General features: G+C 30.3%; 3 protein-coding genes across 3 annotated transcripts in view; 2 read left to right on the top strand and 1 right to left on the bottom strand.

The window, feature by feature from the left end:
* Nucleotides 1-15,593, top strand: part of Cerk (Ceramide kinase) — a 28,904-nt gene extending 13,311 nt beyond the window's left edge. The window contains exons 2-8 of the mRNA XM_011065678.2: nucleotides 1,840-2,091; nucleotides 6,710-6,903; nucleotides 7,802-8,177; nucleotides 10,148-10,300; nucleotides 10,397-10,593; nucleotides 11,534-11,697; nucleotides 11,966-15,593. Of these exons, the coding sequence (XP_011063980.1) occupies nucleotides 1,840-2,091; nucleotides 6,710-6,903; nucleotides 7,802-8,177; nucleotides 10,148-10,300; nucleotides 10,397-10,593; nucleotides 11,534-11,697; nucleotides 11,966-12,050 (1,421 nt within the window). The 3' untranslated portion in view covers nucleotides 12,051-15,593. The remainder of the gene's footprint in view (nucleotides 1-1,839; nucleotides 2,092-6,709; nucleotides 6,904-7,801; nucleotides 8,178-10,147; nucleotides 10,301-10,396; nucleotides 10,594-11,533; nucleotides 11,698-11,965) is intronic.
* A 207-nt stretch (nucleotides 15,594-15,800) lies between these two features.
* ECSIT (evolutionarily conserved signaling intermediate in Toll pathway, mitochondrial) lies at nucleotides 15,801-17,688 on the bottom strand. Its single transcript, XM_011065703.2, has 2 exons — nucleotides 16,559-17,688; nucleotides 15,801-16,194 (listed from the first exon to the last, which is right to left on the bottom strand). Exons 1-2 carry the CDS (start codon nucleotides 17,448-17,450, stop codon nucleotides 15,902-15,904), a joined length of 1,185 nt encoding a protein of 394 aa, XP_011064005.1. The 5' UTR covers nucleotides 17,451-17,688; the 3' UTR covers nucleotides 15,801-15,901.
* A 79-nt stretch (nucleotides 17,689-17,767) lies between these two features.
* Nucleotides 17,768-20,085, top strand: galla-2 (MIP18 family protein galla-2). The gene is made up of 3 exons (XM_011065716.2): nucleotides 17,768-18,034; nucleotides 18,830-18,909; nucleotides 18,985-20,085. The coding sequence occupies exons 1-3, from the start codon at nucleotides 17,914-17,916 to the stop codon at nucleotides 19,252-19,254; spliced, it is 471 nt and encodes a 156-aa protein (XP_011064018.1). The 5' UTR covers nucleotides 17,768-17,913; the 3' UTR covers nucleotides 19,255-20,085.
* Nucleotides 20,086-20,143: the final 58 nt, after the last annotated feature.

Here is a 20,143-nt window from a genome sequence, read left to right as displayed (position 1 = left end):
AACATTATATATAACAAAACATCATGAAAAATAACAAAGATAAAAATTTAGAGAAAGAAAAAAAGATAGATAGATAGATAGATAGATAGATAGATAGATAGATAGATAGATAGATAGATAGATAGATAAATAGATAGATAGATAGATAGATAGATAGATAGATAGATAGATAGATAGATAGATAGATAGATAGATAGATAGATAGATAGATAGATAGATAGAGAGAAAGAGAGAGAGAGAAAGAGAGAGAGAGAGCTCCCGTTCAATTTTTATCTTTATTATTTTTAGATTTGTATTTTTTCACATTTTTATTATTATTATTATATTTGTATTGTTTCGTTGATCTTTTATTTTCTTTTGTTTTACTTGTTTTTTTTTACTATTTTTATATTCTTAGAGAACTTATCTTGGAATGTTGCTAATCACCTTTTTTATCTACCTATCTATTTCTCTCTCTCCCTTTCTCTTTACACGGATAATAGTCTCTTGCTACTTTCTTGCATCCTGACGTGCAAGCGCGTGCACCTGCTCTTTGTATCGCGTAACTGGAAGTATTGCGTAACTTCTTACACGCGCGTTGATTGTCATCATTCTATAGAGTCCACGTCTGCTGGATAAAGCAACAGCCTTTTTTTCTTCCACAATTTAATAATACGCAAAACATTCTTGCATAATGTAGAACGTTATAACTTTATCAGATCATTGCAGAATTTGATGAAATTATAACTGTTGCAGAAATAAGGCGTGCTTACGCAACATTGATAAGCATAATTAGAACGATTAATAGACAACGGATAATTTCATTGCCAAGCGGATAAAATATTTCTGTAGAGAGCTTGGAGCTCAGATTTGAGCCATCTTATCAAGCCCGTCAACGATAGTTATTTGTGTCAAAAGTTGATTATATTAATACATAATATGCATTCGTACGTGCGGTCTGGCAATAAATATTCGCTTAACACAACATTTTCTTGCCATTTATCACGTAAACATTGCTTTCTTGGTCACATTAAATTGTTCGATCCGTCGTTTTCAATAGTCACGGTTGAGAGGAAAGGGAGATTGCATTTTAATAAACTCAGGAATCATCTGATGTTTTTATGTAAATGATCATCTGTATTGTTAAATATCAAAGATGCAATGATAACTCAATCTTCTAAATTAAAAATAATATTTTATTTTCCAATCCATTTCTGTGCTTAATTTCAAAATAAATAACGTTCACATTAATGTTGCACTTAGCAAATAATAAAGTAAATTTTAATCAATATATTTCTTGCGTTAAATTGTTTAACTTTATTGTTTTAGTTAAATTATTGATTAATTAAAATTATTGCATTAACAATTTATTATATATTATTGATTGTTCCTCCAATTTATTAGTATTTACGAATGTGGATTTAATCATAATTTTTTAAATCATATTTTCTAAAAAAATAAGTAGAAACCAATTAAACAAAATAAGCATGTTAACTTATTATGACATGACAGTATTTCTAAAAAATAAAAATTTTAATAAAATAAAATAAATTTTATTTTTCGATCGAAGCAAATTTTATCGCTTAAATATTTCTGTGTGAATTTATACATATATCTGATTCTGTATTCCTTTCCTTTCCTTTCTTACGGTCTATTTTAAATTGTAATTGTTTATAAAAACTTTAAAATTAATATGACGTTTTATATTTTTTATTGGAGTATAAAAACCGCCAGGTGACCAGGGTATAAAAATAGAGGTAGTTATTCCTGGTTTAAATATCGGCGAATGCAAAGGCTTTGATAAATTCACTAAACACCCCTGTGTTCACTATAATCCTCTCGTCCATGTTGTTCTTTCAGCTAGATGGACCCTGCCCTTGACGGACGTTCTGGCGGTGCGATATGGCGACGACTGGATATCGGGTGTGAGCATTAAGGAGAAGCAGCCGGAGCAGCCGACCTCGCCGACCACGGTGTGCCCAACAAATTTCATCTTACACTACGCTGTGCGCGGGTCCAAGAACAAATGGAGGCATCACAGCGTGACGATGAGCCACACGGATCCCAGGCAAGTCGCCTCGTGGGTGAAGACCATTCGCAATTATCTCCTAGGTGAGTTGTCCATCCTGTTCGATTCAATCATCTTCCTCAAAGATCTTCTACAAGTCACGATAATATGTTATGATAAAATAATATTTTTACTTTACTTGAAATGCAAATAGTTGATAATAAGGGAAATATAGGTATTAATATATAGAATGATAAGAAAGAAAAAATCCTTCCCATGGGAGGAAGCATTTTTGCAGAAGTATCTAAAAATTTAACTATACAGAGCTGAAAATAATTTTGTTAGATCATCAAACTCGGAATACAAACTAATAGTAACATTAATTAATATTATAATTTTCTACTTACAACAATATAAATGTAATATGACATATAACAGAATTACGTTGTTGAGTAAGAAATCATAACATTGATGTAATGTTAGTTTGTGTACTACGAGAAACAATTCTGTAGAACGCTCAAGTTGGCTGCTAGAATGTCGAAAGTTTTCACATTAATTGTACATCAAGCTTGTTTCCAACATATTATTTTAATGATCCAACAAAATTATTTTTAGACCAAAATCATTTTTTCCATAGACAAGAATATAAAACGGGAGATAAAGAATATGAGACTGTAAGAAAAATTCAATAGATAACAAACAGAATTTAGAAACAAAAATTTTATTCAACGTATACAACAGTCAAGTACAGAAATGATAAAAATGACGTTAAAACGAATCGTGACTGATTGGAAAATGACTTTTAGAGTCATTTTAACATCATTTTGATGTCATCATGACTTGTATTCTGCTTGGGTCCCGCCGTTCTAAATCCACCAGAACGATTATTCGAAATCAGCTTCGTGAAGTGACTTTCGCAATCAACGCGTTGGTCGTGTAATAATTTTAGAATTGCGACATATAAAATATACGTATGAGAAGGCGTGTAGCAGATCATTATCATAAATTACGAAAGATGAGTGCAAAGATTAAATAGAACCATAAAATTGAGTTACGGAGCGGAAGACTCGTGTTTAATATCGAAAATTGACGACAATATGTAATATGACACGAGGAATCGACTTTGTATCGAAGGCCAGAGACAATTAACACAGAGAACAATTAATGACTGTAATTTTCTACATCCCGTGTATAGCATAAGAAAATGCATACGTATTATTTCAGCGATATGCGAAACTGACGTTATGTCTGCGACTCGTTTGCGTAAACTTTTTTTTCATTGTTTGTCAAAGAGTGACGATTTTCCTCACTGACTTGCTTGCTGAAAAAGGTGTATAAAAAAAGACAAGTATAATAAACTAAAAGTAACTTATGCAGATATTTAAGAAATAATATGGAAGAGCATTTTCAACGTGTAAAATTATTCCCGTATTGAATATACTTAAAAATGTTAAAATGATAGAAAACAATAGAAGAATAAGTATTTGCTTTTTCTCGTTAGAAAAAAACGTATAAAAATGGGAGAAGCCCGAGAGAACAGACAATTAAATTTGTCATTGATCTACGTGACTTATGAATTAATGAGATGTCAGCTTTTCATATGCATTGCTGATATCATTGCTGATATCATGTAGCGAATATAAACACAATAGTAACATAATATTTTCGTAGATTTAATGATGACACTTAAATAACTCGAGCATCGAAAAGTAATACTATACTGTTAGATATATGATCGGAGCAATGGTAGCTCAATTTTTTAAATTAAATGATATTTTGTTATTTTTAACTTCCATATGTGTCAAAATTTAATTAATGGAAATTAATTAATTTCCATGATTAGTTTGAAAGTAAACATTGTCTATATTAATGTATGCATTTAGTACGTAATAAATTAAATTTGAATCTCAAATTTAATTCATGTTCTTGAATTAAGTTGTTCCATTGTCTTAATTAACAATTCGATTCACTATATATTAAAAATATAGGCGATCTAAATGAAAATTAAAAGAATTGATTAAAAATAACTTAAAATAGATATAATTGGCATTATGAATCTAACAATGAAAGAAAAAATGAAATAATGGACCTTAAGAAATCGTAACAATTAGAAAGTTGAGAAAACGATTAAAATCAAAATAAGACAAATGCCAAATCAAAAAGATTATTTCTAAATTATCTTGAGTCCTTTTGAGATAATTTTTAAAATAAAGATTAGAAAATATGTTATAAAATAAAAAACTAAAAATTTTATATAATATTTCCATTTTACATTTATATATTCATTAAATGAAGATATTAAAGCTTCTTTTATTTGATTATATATTTCTTTGCTTGTATATATAGATTCAGGAGCCAAAGATAAATTAAAGATAAGATTTTATGATAAATCTTCAATTATTGATTGTTGTATTGTATAGATTGAAATGTTTTTACGATAAACAACTGTTTTTTCTCTGAATACTTTTCCATCACAAAGAAATGTAGTATGTAAAGTCTAAGCAACCAGTTAACCCAGTTGGAATCGACATAAATCGCAATGAAAGGTCCGCTACAAGAATATACGCGGTGATCCTAAAACTTTGATAGAACGCAGCGCAGCCAGTCAAACTATAAGTTGCAGTCTGCATGAAAGTTTTATTATCAGTAGGTCAGTTTAATTTCATGAATTTTGATAGTTCCCGAATTAAATTGTCGCTGTTTTGTTACTTACATTGCAGATTCTATGGCTTTCGAACTAGAGAATCTGCTATACGCTCGTCGATCTCGCCGTTTACGAATTTTGGTTGATGCTTTTCCTAATTTCGAATATCGCTACCTCAATTCTCTAGTTTTGCCATTCATATCTTTCTCTCATTTCGCCGTTTCTAGATTTCCCGAGTTAAATTGAATTGCTCCGCTTAGGAGCGTCGCAAAATGAATTAAGCAAAATGCGATCTCTCGGCTCAGTCAAAGAGGTTCTCGCGTTTGATGAAATATTAGACAAGTCTATAATGTAAATGCAATACAAAAGTTAATAATATCAATAATATCTAGAAAAAATTGTATTGACTTTTACCGTATCATTTTGAAGATATTTAATTCTAAATTTATAGAATTTTACATTACAAATTGAAAGTATAACTTTATTCTGTAGTTATTCTCTTTTAAATTGAGCTAAAATAAGCTAAAATATATATGTCAAATGGATGATGCGTATATATACAGGGTATCTGGAAATAATCACTAAATATTTCATGATTAGGTAGAGAGGAAAACTGAGTCGAAAAGTCCTCTATCATTTTACAATTTCCGCAATAGTTAACAAGTTAACAATAGTCAACATTATTAATTACTAAAAATTGCCAAATATTGGTCTTGAATAATTTTTTACTCAAATACTATCAACTTTACAGAAAAACTGCAAGAGACAAAAATCATTTATTTTCTTCTCATAAAGTTCTGAGAATTTTTTTCAGAATTTTTTCAGAATTTTTTAATACCGTATTTTCTCATGTTGGTAAAAAAAAAATACAGTACTAAAAAGTTGATAAAAAATTCTGAAAAAATTCTTTAGTCCTCTCTACCTGTCCATGAAATATTTGGCGATTATTTCCAGACACCTTGTATATATGTGTATATATATATATATATCAAATGAGCATTTCAACTTTTATTTTGTTATTTTAAAAATATTTAATAACATATAAAATAATTATGTATAATATAAGACATTGTTAGTAATCTTTTTATTTCATTATTTTAATTGTTTTACATATTATAAATAAACTGTCTATTTTGACTAAGAAGTAGTGCGAGAATCTCTTAACATACAGCGTGTTGCAGTGGGATGAGCTGCTCCGATGTAGGAAGAGAAAAAAAAAAGAAAGAGAGAAGGAAAGAGAACACAAATTTTAATAAATGTCGAGAAAACAAGGGATAGGCTCTAAACTATCCTTATCGATCTTTGTCGCAAGTTAATAGCTATGTAAGTATTGATCTGGAAGTTTGCCATGCTCATGTAATTGCCGTTTTTTCTTGTATTCGATTATCGACGTTGCATCGCGTGTTGTAAAGAAAATCGATAGAGACAATTTTACATGATTAAACTTCCTCCTTCGAGTCTCCGTTTGACCTATTTTTCTTTTTAAACAACGAAGTTGATTAAATTGCGATGGGGAAAGGAGGAAGTCGGTTAAAAATATAAGTACGTCATTGTTTTAATTTAGCAAAGTTCTGTAAAAAATCGAAAAAAAAACGAATTTTTTAATTCACTAGCAAGATAAGATATATGACTTTGTAACAATTGCTTTTGATGCTTCTGAATTTTCTTTCAGTCTTCTATTTTTAAGATTTTATATTTCGATGTATAAGAAAAAAATTTAATTTTTTTATCTCCGATGTCATAATTAAACATAACTGCAGTGAGAAAAATTAAGAATCTTTACTTAATTCCTTTTAAATAATATATTTTTAATCATAAATAATTCAAATATTTACAATTAATTTACGATTAATTACAATTAATTTTTGCAAGTTTGATAAGTTAGACAAGTTTTGAAACATTTTCAGGCAGTGATCATCAGGTCTTTATGTATAAAGAATAAATGAATGTTTAATTAAAATCTAAAAAATTATTTATAAGAAAACTCCTAAAGTTCGAAAAAATTTAAAAAAGCTAAGACAAAAAATTATTCGAATTAAGAGGAGAATCGAAAGCAGAATTTAATTTGATCATTTTAGGTCTGACGTATCGGCCGCGAAAGATAATGCTGTTTATCAATCCCATTGGCGGTAAAAAAAAAGGTGTCAAGATCTGGGAGAAGGATGTCCAACCACTTATGACCATCGCTGGTATCGAGACAAAAATGATGGTCACAGAGCGTGCAGGCCACATTCGCGACGCTCTGCTCACGGCCGACTTAAGTGACCTACATGTGAGTCCTGCAAACATTCTATTCTACGTTCATGTGAAGTTCGAAACTAGACGTTCCGACTCGGCAAATAAATGTATTTGCATTAATTTAGAAAGTTTTTTAGGAGCAATTTTCACAGAGCTCTGGATTTATGTTTGTATTATTATTTTCTATATTTATATTATTATTTTATATATAAATAGATATATAATGTAAATATACAAATTGATATTAAATTAATATCACTTATTAATCTGAAATAATTATACTAATTATCTATCAGAAATTTAGAAGTTTTAATATAGATTTTTATGCGATATAAAAATATTAAATATTATTTATATAAAATTAGAAAATCAAGCAATCTGTAATATTTTCCGAATATTTAGATTTAAAACGTATTTACAAAAATTGTATCTCTACTCTCTGTAGGTCATAAAGAAAAAATTGTAGGTCATACAGAAGGATCATATGTCTGTCATAAAATGACACACCCTACAACTATAGTAGTTTATCATCCTCCGGGGATTCTAGAAGGGTTGGGCTATTTCTAATAACCTCTTCCTTAAAAAAAAAATAAAATACTAAAGAACTTCCAAAGAAATTGAAAAAGATTAAAATTAGACATTTGAACTGTTATCTTCTCCTTGAGGGAGAGATTATTAAATTATCGAGGGTTATCGAGTTATTTTTTTAAATAACAAGTGACTTTTTGAACTGATTATAAGCAACGAGTGACCTTTCCAATCTAATATCACAGTCATAAAAAAATTCTCAACATCATCATCAAATTATCGTAACAAAGTAACGATAAAAGTAACAGCGTTACAAGTAACATACAATTATTCTTCATCTCTGTATGATACATAAGTTAAAAAAATTCGAAATATCCTCAAACTAAAGTTTTCGCGTTCGATAGGCGGTGGTGTGCATCGGTGGCGATGGTACCTTCGCCGAGGCTTTCAACGGGTTGATTATGAGGGCGGCGAAGGATCAGCAGATCGATCCCAATGACCCTGACGCCAGGCTGCCTTGTCCCGCCTTACCCGTTGGCGTTATACCCAGCGGTAGCACCGACACGGTCGCCTACAGTCTGCATGGCACAACCGACGTGCAGACTGCCGCTATACATATCATCTTCGGCGACTCGATTGGTCTAGACATCTCGTCGGTCCACAACAATCGTACCTTACTCAGGCTCTATGCCAGCGTGTTCAGCTACGGTTATCTGGGTGACGTGATCCGCGACAGCGATAAGTTTCGCTGGATGGGACCCTGTAGATATGATTGGTCAGGTAAGGAATTTCTTGGTGAAAATCTTTCTCAGAATTTTTCATATAGTAAAAGGTAAAAAGAACTAAGACCTAAGCTAGTTCTTGATAATATTTACTGTCTTTCATATTTTTTAACAAACGTTCCTTAAAGTAGGAACTTTTCAATGTTAATACATAAAAACAAACCCTGCCTTACATAATAATAATTAATAAGTCAAATATTAAAACGAATTTGAGTTAAAATTAAAGTTTTTCTAAATTTGCGATGAATGTATTAAGTGCGCAACTAAGTTCTCGCTGTTATTTTGATGAAAATGCATCAAAATAACAGCGAGAATTTAGTTGCGCACCTAATAATTTTCATAAGTCACTGTCATTTCTTCATTGATCAAATTATTTCAATGGGTATCAATTGTTGATATAACGATATATCAGAATTCTCGATATACATTATCGATTATACTGATATACATTATCAATAAATTGACCTAATTTTAAAATTATTCAGTGTGAGAGTATATCAAGAAAATACAATACATGTGATTAATATTTAAGCTTTTTTGTATCTGAATTGAGATTCTTACTTCTATTAATGTGTCCATTGTATTTGATTCGCATTTGAAAGATATAATAACGCAAAGAAATTCTCCAAATTGAAAGGATTATTTTATAAACGTACAAAGACTGATGACACAGCAAACAACAGCAGAACTATGCACGGAAAAAAAATGTTTGGTTGAATTAACTGGAATTCTGATGGAAAATGATCGATCCAGAATTTTGATTAAGTCTACAGATTTCTGATTAAAATTTACTAAATATTGTTATTTCAACTAGAATTTTAATACATTTAACCAGAAATCTTGTAGATTTAACTAGAATTCTGGATTAGTTCAATCAAACATTTTTTTTGTGGGAATAAAGAATTGAGAAGGAAAGGAAATTTTCACAGTTTTTCAATATTTCTGTAATAATTTTGTAATTTTTAGAAAATTTCTCAGATTTTTTTTGTATAAATTGGAATTACTTTAAAAATGCCGAGAAGCTCAACATTTTTTTTTAAATTCTTATATGTGTGAATTCTGAAATATTTTAGGATTTTTATGATTTCTTATCTTATTCTGATGGAATCTTATAAAATCTGAAAGAGTTCAAGGTATTTTTTCAGAAATTGTAGAATGATTGAAATCTAAAAAATCTTACAAAATTTCAGAATTTATATATAAAAAGTTCTAAAAAGAGATGTAGACTTTCTCAATATTTCTAAAAAGTGTTCCATTTCGCATAAAAATTTTGATAAAAATTTTAACCAAGGTCGAGTTTTTCGGTTGTTTAATTTAACGCAAAGAATCGTCATTAAGTAAAGATTTTCCGGTTCGACTTGTGATAACAAGAGAATATAATTTTATCTTAATCAAATCTTGATTTATCAAATAAATACGAAATAAAAGAATTAAACAATTGATTTATCATATTGTAATCAATATTCATATATAATGTAATTGATAAAAACATTCTATGTATAAATATGGATAGGATTTCTATTAGACTAATTAAGATATTTTTTCAGAAATTATAGAATGATTGAAATCTCAAAAATCTAAGGAAATTTCAGAATTCATGTATAAAAAATTCTAAAAAAAAGAGGTAGATTTTCTTAATATTTCTAAAGTGCTATATAAAAATTTTGAGAAAAATTTTTACCAAAGTCGAATCTTTCAATTATTTAATTGAACGCGAAGAATTATCATTAAGCAAATCTGATTGTTCGGCTAGAATTGCGATAACAAAAGTAATTTTATCTTAATGGAATGATTATGATTTATCACATAAATAAATAATACGAATAAATAATTGAACAAATAATTATTGATTTACCGTATTGTAATCAATATTCATATACAATGTAACTGATGTAAGTAATAAAATATTCTGTGTATGAGTATGGATGGGATTTCTATTAGACTAATTAGACCTTCCACTGTTTCCAGGATTTAAAAAGATATTAGCAAATAAGGGATACGAGGGTGAAATCGAGCTGCTATCGGATCCATGTCACCCGGCAGGAAGCACCAGGTGCATGAAGAATTGCTTACGTTGCCTGCAGCACATGCACAATAGCATCCCCGACCAGGAAATCTCCAGTGAGTGTTAAAAAACAAGAGAATGGAAATTGAGTACATAATGCAGATACAAAACCAGCTAAAATTAATTGAATAATACCTATGTCTTCTCTGTAGGGTGGATAACGGTCAGAGGAAAGTTCTTCATGGTGTTCGGCGCGAACGTGTCGTGCGCGTGCTCGAGGTGTCCTATGGGCTTCAGTCCTCATTGCCACGTAGGTGATGGCTGCGTGGATGTGATCCTAATACGACATACATCCTTAATAAACAATATCAGATTATTGCTCAGGCTGTCCAGCAAACGGAAAACTGTGGTACGCGTTTCTATATGAATTTCAGTTATTTATTCCAATTGTTATCGCCAATTATATTAATCTTTTCGCTTGACGCTTTAATAGCCATGTTTGCTGTCAATCATCAATCTCTGTTTGCAGATATTTAACGCTTTTACCGTCGCGTGCATCGTCGATATATGATACATTGAAAACTTTTATGCATTATTATATAATTATTACGTACTATAATTAGACTTAATCCTGAATTACCACACTCTTCAGTCACGGTCACACCATTATCACACTAATGCGAATTTGGCTTTGTCATTTTTCATCACGTGTAACTTTAAAACGAAAAAAGCAGAGAAAAGTAATTCAATTGTATAGTTTTTCGGGATAAAATTTTCCTGGGAACCCTGGTGAAAATTTTTCTCATAATTTTTATACAAATTCGAACGTTTTTCAGAAATACTCAGAAATATTCGAGAAGTTTACATCTTCTCTCAAAATTTTTCTTACAAGTGAATTCTGAAATTTCTCATCCTATAATTTTTAAAACATATTTTTTAATTTTTTAGAATACATTTCCTCAGAAATTATACTTGCAAAAAATTTTAGAAATCTTATAATATTTCATAACTAACATACATGAAAAATTCTGAAAAAAGATGTAGATTTTCTGAGAAGTGTTCCAATTTGTATAAAAAAATGAGACTTATAAAACTATATAGAAATTCTGAAAAATTATAAAAAATATATGAAAAATTCTGAGAAAAATCTTCACTAGGGAACTTATTGGTAATGATAAAATTAAACAAAAACAATTTATTTATTGCAAAAAATTATTAATTAAGAAAGTAATAAATAGAAGAGTGAACTTTTTTTCAAAAATTGCTGATACGAATTCGCATTAGTATAATAATTGAGGGTTAATTAAGATGCAGGATGAAAATCACAAGGAGTTGCAATATTGTTTCAGTACGAGCTACCGTTCGCCGAGGTCTACCGGGCGAGAGAATTCACATTCCGCGCCCTGCCGACGCTGCAATTCGAGAACGGGCCGAACACGACCCGCTCGAGTTCGCGGCTCAGCGTGTGGAATTGCGACGGCGAGGTGGTCGACAGCACCAACGTGAAAATCAGGCAAGTAAACAAGGCGATAGCGATCGCATGCGTTATCGGTATCAAGTGTCCCAGCGGACGGCGTTGCATTAGAGTCTCCATTTTAACCTTCCTGATTGCACATTTAAATTTTTATCTTATCTAAAACTCGAGTATGTGAGCTACTATGTCACATACGAAATTTATATAGAATATAACTGTCCCGTCTCGTCGCGCTCTTGCGACATAATCTCGGCATTTCTAAATTTGCACGGAAAGCATCACTTCACGTTGTTAAATATTTGTGTAGGGTACACTGCCAATTACTGAAGGTCTACACGAGACGGACCCAGGAATCGTCTCGAGATCCGACGTGCCTCAGCTGTTCTATGTGAACGAGTCGGAACAAGGTCGTCGAACGACCAGTCTTTCAAGGCTATAAATTCCACTTCGCACTTTCGAAGGCGTAAAGTTCCTTTGTCTTGCCTTATGATTATAATATCTTACGTTTGAAATGGATCAAAAAAGTCGTTCGTTCTTTTTAAATTTTCATATAAATTCCAGAATTTTTTATAATTTCTGTATAATTTTACAATTTTTTAGAAAATTTATCAATTTTTTATCAACTTTAAAACATTTTTTTTTAGAAATCTTTAAAATCAATTTAAAATACGACAAATTCGTAAAAGTATTATGAGATACTCAAAATTTTTGTGCAAAAAAAATTTCAGTATCATTTCCAAGCACATCCAACGCAGAAATAATTTCACGCGTGAATATGCTCTTCCACATATTATTTCTTAATTATTGATAAGTTATTCTTGGTTTTGTTATAGTTGCAGCGATAAATAAAATTTGTAAAATTTTAATAAATTACACTATACCGTTATATGAATAAATCATTGTTACAATCGCTAACTAAAGTTAAAATAATAAATTAAATTTATCATCAATTTAAGAATGATACTAATAAGCATTTTAAGATAAAGAACTTATTGTGAAAAATATCATCTCAGTTATTACATTGTATTTGGCATTTCTTTTCTTATTTGTAACATTTTACCTAAGTGTGGCGTTTATAGTTTTATACATTTTATTTGAAGTAAGTTTGATTCATAGCGATTAATCTGGCGTTAAAAATTAAATAATTACTAATGTAATATAGAATAGTTAATAATATTATAAAATTCTCTTAATTCTAGATTGGTAGCGTAAATAAAATTGCTGTTCAATCTAAAATTAAAAGAGAATTTTGCAAATGTTGATTGTGACATCGACCGAAATCGGATGACTATTGAACACACAGGTGATTGATGAAAATACGCGAGCTTACATCATCTCAATTTACTGCGTATAATTCGTCTCGCGCGCAGAAATTATTTATATAACTCCCTTTATCATTGCATTTGATGACTGTTTGGCAATTGATGTGCTTTTCAATTACGAGAATATACGTTGAACATTCCACTTGTCGACGCAAATTATAATGATGCTCAAATTAATTTTATGCGCGTCCATGATATTTCTTTCTTACGCGAAAAGTTAATGCAAAAAAATATGTATAAATATATATAAATTGACGAGACATGTTTGCTCGGTTTTGATTGCGTGATTGTTTAAAAGTTCAAACAAATTTCAAAATTACCATTTGCACGTTTTCCTACACGAAACCACTGTTTCATATTTATTACGCGCACACATATTTTATTAGATATTGGCTAAAAACCGAAACAGAGACTACATTTATTCGTGGTCTCTGCTACGCAAAAACCAACGATAAGCCGATTATACTTCTACGTTTTGTACTTAAAATGTTTCAACGCCTACAAACTCGAAGCGATAAGTGATAAGCGTGGCAATTATTTTTGTTACTTAAATATATACATATAATATATATATATATATATATATATATATATATAATATATATAAAATATATATATATATACACACACACACACACAATAAACATCGTTTTATTACTTAAAAAATGACACAAAGAAACGTGATTTTTAGTTGCAGTATTACCATGAATGAATTAAATAAACATTATCTTTTATAAATCATCAAAAGTGAACTAATTAAACTTCATTAAAAAATCGTCAAAATCATTAAGAGATTATAAAATAAAAATGACAAAAATGTTATTGATATTAAGAATATTCTTTTTGTTGATATTATTTGATTAGTCAATAATTTTTTGTCGAGTTAAAAATGTTTCTTTCTGAAAAATTTGATTTTTCGAATTGTGTCATTTTTTTAGTAAAAAAGCGACACATTATTGATTGTAAATTTATTTGATAATAAATTCACAATCAATAGCAAACGCAATAAGACTCATTTCTATGAAAATGCAGATTAATCTCAGTTTAATTTACTCTTTATTTTTTCTAATTATTAAAAATAGATAAAAAGTTAATCGAGATTAAAGTTATTCTACATTGATAGAAATGGACATAAGTTGTATTCATCAGCGTAATAAGTGATATTATCGTAGGAAATTTAAAGCTTAGTTCATAAAATGTCGATTTTCGAAACGAGTATTTGACATTTTAATCATAAGCTTTTTTTACGTTTTTGCTTTTTATAGAAAGATAATCAAACTGCAAGAATGGTGTTTGAGTTTTACGAACACTAAGGTTTAATAGCGTTTAGCGAGCTTTCTTTCTAGTATTCATAATATTTGATTCGTAAAAATATTTAGAGTATTTGTACATTAATTGTATTGAGAAAGAGAATGATGAGACGCGATTATTTATGATCAAAATGCAGACGTTTATGCAAATGTACGAGATTATTCTTAATTACATTGACATATTAATTGAGAATATTCTGTATACATTTTAATGAGAAATAAAGTGAAGAACTTATTGTAACAGTGGATTAACTCACATTTTGAAAGAACAAAGAAAACTTTAAAGTTAAATGCTATAATTAAGGTAATGGAAAAGTTACATTTATTCTCCATTTTTACAAAATGCATTACAATAAGCTCTCATTTAAGAAAAGTATAATAATAAAAAAATATTTCTGCGCGTCGTAATAACAAATATTTCGATTTCGCAACTTTTCCCTTTGCTTCTCACGCATATTTGCATAAAACATCTACAGTCTTTATGAGGCTTAGATCCCTGATAAATTTTCTTGATCGTTGCGTCAAGCGGAAGATATTCGTAATTGAATGCGGTTGCAACTACATTGTATATTATATTCTACTTTTAGTACGTCTAAGCAGGTGTTATTGCGTTGTGAGAAGTTAGACATAGATGAGTTTCACTATACGTGTCAAAGAGTAATCGATGGATTACAGATAAATGCTCTGTATAAGCAGTCGTGTCTTACTGATGGCCAAGCCATAAAATATTTATCGGGACAACGCTTGTGATCGTTCCTCGTAGAAAGCTGGACGTCACGCGGCTAAACGGAACGATGCAATATAGGATATATTTTAGGGGAGATTACTTTAAAGTATATTTTTCGACAAAGAATTAGGCACTTTAGCGTAAGATTTAGATCTCTCGTATGCAAGTTTGATTCGTTCCTTTAAATAACAACATATCATAGATTTGTATAAATCTATACAGAATTCGCGCGGTGGAGATGCATATTTTTTTATTTGCGAGACGTTGTTCGCGTGATTGAGACCAAGTCTCACTTAAAGGGCGACTTAGACTTAATGCATTAACGAAGTAGTGTCACCGAAGCAGCATATAGTGTATACGATACCAGAAATTGTACAGATATCTATATATACATATATATATATATATATATTTTTCTTTAATGTATTTATATATAAAGTGGACAAGTACAGCGAATTAATGTGATGATCTATTAACCATTGGTAGATGATATATATTATTTTGATTCCTATCACTGGGAAGGTGCACCAAGCAATACACGCGTGGCTGCACAGAATAAATTATATTAACTTTCTATGTATGGTGTCTTATTTTTATATATCCTTCCTTCCTCTTTTTTTTATCTAGATACTGTATTTAATAATGGAATATTTTCCATTATTGTGAGAAAATCAGAAAGATAAAAACGATTTCTTCAACTGCAAAAATATCAAGATTTAAATTATTAAATAAATTCATCAGTTAAGTCAATTAAATTGTTAAATTGATCGAAATCATACCAACTGTAATGAAAACATTATATTTTTATATACAAACAAAAGCTATCTACAGACATGCGTGTCGATTTGTTACAATAATGATGTTGCTTATCATTGTTTAATAGTTTAACAATTTGTATCTTTCTGCTGATTCTTCGTTTGCACTATGTTGTTTTCACTTTCACCAGAATCGATATAGAACTGTTCCCTTGTGGAGGACATTAATTTGAACACTACCGGAATTACAGTTAATACGGGATTCTTCACTTGCAGACATCGTATCCAGGATAACAATGAATCTTTCGTGGATGTACCAGTGGCGCACATTGCAAAATATGTACCATCGTTTTGCTCATGGACCGTAGGTTCAAGAATTATTTTTTTCTTATCCCAGAAAGGTATTCTAATATCTGAAACATCTATAAAAAAAATCACATCAGTATTTTTTTTGTATGAAAAAGTTTTATTTGAATATTTAAACAATTAATATAATATTAATATTAATAATATTAAAAACATAATTTATGTCACAATAATAATAATAATAATAATAATAATAATAATAATAATTTATATAAGACTTTTGCTTGTCAATACCTGAATGATAATTCTTATGAATTTTTAACCGTTAAAAAAGAATATAAGATTGAAAAAGTTCCATCACTCACAGATTTTGAGAAATCAAGGATTTTTTTTAAACTCTAAACTTATCCCTGGATATAATTATACAAATAATGACAAAAATTAGTAGAAAAATTTTCCTTTAAGGTAGCGATTATTTACCATCAGGATCTTGATAGACATTATTCTTTTCTTTAGGTGCTCCCTTTAGAATAAAATAATCTATACAATGATCCGCGATCCAAACTGTATACGGTCCTTCGACAAAGATTGGAGTATCTAGAGGCTGCTTTCGTAATAGTTCCTCCTGCAAACTACTCATTACAGATATGATCCACGTATCATCGATGGCATCCTCCACGTCCTTGGTCTTGAACTCTGTGACTTCGGTCTGAACGTCTGCACTGGATATCTTATTCATAGCCAGCTTAGCAAGAACCTTCGGGTCCTTGGGCACCGGTTTGGGACAGGGCCATGGATTCAGATTGGCGAACTTGGGCATCCAGTACATCATCCGCCAGAACTTCTTCAACACTAGGGCTTGCATCCCGAAAATGTTCAGCAGCATCTCCTGCATCTCTAAGTCTGGTATCACAGAGTTGTGCTCCATCTTGCAGAGCAGGTCGATGGCAACATGCTGCTGTTTGGGATAGTGCGTAAATATGGTCTGGAAATAGTTTCGGGGAACGAACTTGCCCTTGGGCAGCACGTCCAGCACGGCCTTGTACACCGCCAGGTCGCGGTTCACGCCAAACTCGTCCATGTACTTTAGGGCGACCTGAATGAACTCCACGTGGCCGCGTCTCATTTCGTTGTTGGTCTTGTACTCGCGCAGGATGTCCAGGTAGGCCTCTCGCTCCTTGCTGTCGGCGTTCGCGAACGCGTGGAGCACGAGGGCCGACGACTTGCTGTCTTTCTTGTCATCTTTCTTATACCGTTCCTGGCTGGTGTGAATAACGCGACTCAACGACCGGCCTTCGACCTCGCACAGCGGTTGCCGCAACAACGCCGTGACACTCGACGCGAGGATGGTCCGGGTGATCCGCGAGAGCATGTTGATTGGTTATTCTCTAACACGTCATCGCTGAACGATTAATTCGAATTTTACTTAACTTTATTCACAAAGTTTACGAAAATCTTGCATCTCTACGAGGTTATGATGTACCACACATTGCAATCTCACCTAACCTCTCTTTTCATTCTTTTTCGTTCTGCGCTTCATTTCAATAATTTGATGTCAAGCTGGATAACTGATGTGTATTTCAAGGTTGCTTTTTGAAGATGAACGTTTCGTACGTTTTATTCTTTTCTTTTTCTTTGATATTTAATTAGAAATATTTATAAATTTAATTCAGTTTAATTGCAGAAAGTGTAATAAGTACAGGTACAAGGAACATTTGTGAAAAATCCATCGGCTTCTCTGCGAAAAACGTGATCTCAATAATATAAATTAGGCCGTGATAAAGAACGACAGGTGTTTAGATTATGAAGATTTAACGTTTATTCGATGGTATACAATGAGCGAAAATTTGGAGAACATTAACCCAAAGCTCTATAAGAAATTAGATGACCGAGAAATCACAGTCGAGGAGCAAGACGAGGATGTCGCAGATGAATTTGACGCGCGAGAGATTTTCGGTATCTTAACCTTAAATTATTGATTTTCAATCAAAAATACATAGTATTGTTGATATATTTTTGTTCACGTATAAAATATTTTAATAATTGTTACTTGTGGTTATTGAACGTTCATGTTTTTTTGATAATTGAAAATTGATAACGTTATTGTGTTTGCTATAACAATTAACAACAGATTTATTCTCTTTAAAGATATCTTTGGTGAAAATTTTTCTCATAATTTTTATACCAATTGGAATATTTTTCAGAAATACTCAGAAATATTCGGAAGTTTATATCTTCTCTCAGAATTTTTTATACAAGTGAATTCTAAAATTTCTTATCCCATAATTTAAAAAAAATATTAGGTGTTGGAATTAATTCGTAGCGTTTTTAAATGAAAGAATGTTATTTATTTCACATGAGCATTAAAAAATACATTAATGAAAGTACTTCCAATCACTTGTAAAACGCTACGAATTAATTCCAACACCTAATATTTTTTAATTTTTTAGATTTTATAACATTTTGTCAGAAATTATACTTACAAAAAAATCTTAAAAATCTTAGGATATTTTATAATTAATATGTATGAAAAATTCTGAGATAAAATGTAGATTTTTTGAGAAAAGTTCTAATTCGTATAAAAAATGTAAGGAAGTTATAAAATTATATAGAAATTTTGAAAAATTACATGAAAAATTGTGAGACAAATTTTCACCAGGGATAATGTACTAAATATATACATCATAAATTAAAGTATTATATACATTTTCTATTATAAGTGCAACATAAAAAATTAATGTTAATTTACAGATATTATCAGGAACATCAATGATCCGGAACATCCTTTAACTTTAGAAGAACTGAATGTAGTTGAACAGAATCTCATCGAAGTAAAACATTTTTTTAAACAATATTGTACTATTGTATTTTTAAATTGCTTAAAACAAAATTGCTTAACATTGCAGGTTGATGACAAGAGGAACAGAGTGGATGTAAAATTCACACCTACAATACCGCATTGCAGCATGGCCACTTTGATCGGTTTATCCATTCGCGTGCAATTGCTACGTGCCTTACCTTCTAGGTTTAAGGTCAGTGTGGAAATTTCACCTGGTACTCACGTCTCGGAGGCGGCAGTGAACAAGCAGCTTGCAGACAAAGAACGAGTAGCTGCGGCTTTAGAAAATTCTATGCTACTTGGCGTGATCAATCAGTGTTTGGCACCGAAAGATTAGCAAGTTATAAATTCCAACATTTCATGTTCAACCTTCCATGGTCAAATGTTTTTTTTACTGATTTCTTAGTTCAACTGAATCACCGGTGTCTGATTATGGTTTTTAAAGAGTTTTTGAGCTCTAAAAAATCTGAAAAAATTCTAAATTCTTTTAGCATTTAAGAATACAATTTTAGTAATTTTACGATCCGAAATGTTTTTCATTTTTTTTATACGTCCATATCCATTATCCAAATTTGAGGCAGACTAATTCAAAATTGAAAATTTGCCTGAATCTTTTTCTTCAAATTCTCGGTTGTGTGAACCACAGAAGGTTAAAGCGACAATTTATGTATATAATTTTGTTGTCATGTTTATATATTACAAAGTCATTTTCAAATTTTAATTTGTATAGTGAGAATACTATAAGAATTGATACAATACAACTGATGTGAATAACGGATTTTGATTATAAGATTTAATATATATTATATTTACAATATATAATTTAATATACAAATATATTAAATTATATATTATGATATATATTATAAATATATTAGTATAGAAATATATCAGTAATATTGGTGTAAAACAATTCTTCGCTTTAAATTTAGTTTGTACTTTATAAAATTACTGTGTATAGTTTACAAATATTAAAAAGCGTTAATATAATTAATGAAATTAATATAGATATTAGAGATCCTAAAGTCATTTCTGTTTCACTAATTGAATGCAGTTTTTTTCTAACAATGAAATCTTTGTTGATTACATAGAATTACGAATCTTTTTTCACGATTAAAATTTACAATATTATTTGTTATTGATCTTTTAAATAAATTTGAAAAATGAATTTTTATCTTTTATTTAATTGCATTTTTGCTTTTTTCTCAGTTTTTTAAATTTTCTAA

Source organism: Acromyrmex echinatior, chromosome 17 (genome assembly GCF_024713525.1).
Source record: "Acromyrmex echinatior isolate Ae372 chromosome 17, ASM2471352v2, whole genome shotgun sequence".
Lineage (NCBI taxonomy): Eukaryota > Metazoa > Arthropoda > Insecta > Hymenoptera > Formicidae > Acromyrmex > Acromyrmex echinatior.
Note: the sequence above shows the minus strand (reverse complement) of the source record. Positions and strands in the feature narration are given on the sequence as shown.

Bases quoted from the DNA above. Each gene is read 5' to 3' on its own strand.
- ECSIT (XM_011065703.2), bottom strand. From the start codon at position 17,450: ATGCTCTCGCGGATCACCCGGACCATCCTCGCGTCGAGTGTCACGGCG. The intron at 16,195-16,558 runs GTAAATAATCGC...TTTTTTTTATAG, and splicing joins TGTCTATCAAGATCCTGATG to ATGTTTCAGATATTAGAATA.
- galla-2 (XM_011065716.2), top strand. From the start codon at position 17,914: ATGAGCGAAAATTTGGAGAACATTAACCCAAAGCTCTATAAGAAATTA. The intron at 18,035-18,829 runs GTATCTTAACCT...GTTAATTTACAG, and splicing joins TGACGCGCGAGAGATTTTCG to ATATTATCAGGAACATCAAT. The intron at 18,910-18,984 runs GTAAAACATTTT...TTAACATTGCAG, and splicing joins TTGAACAGAATCTCATCGAA to GTTGATGACAAGAGGAACAG.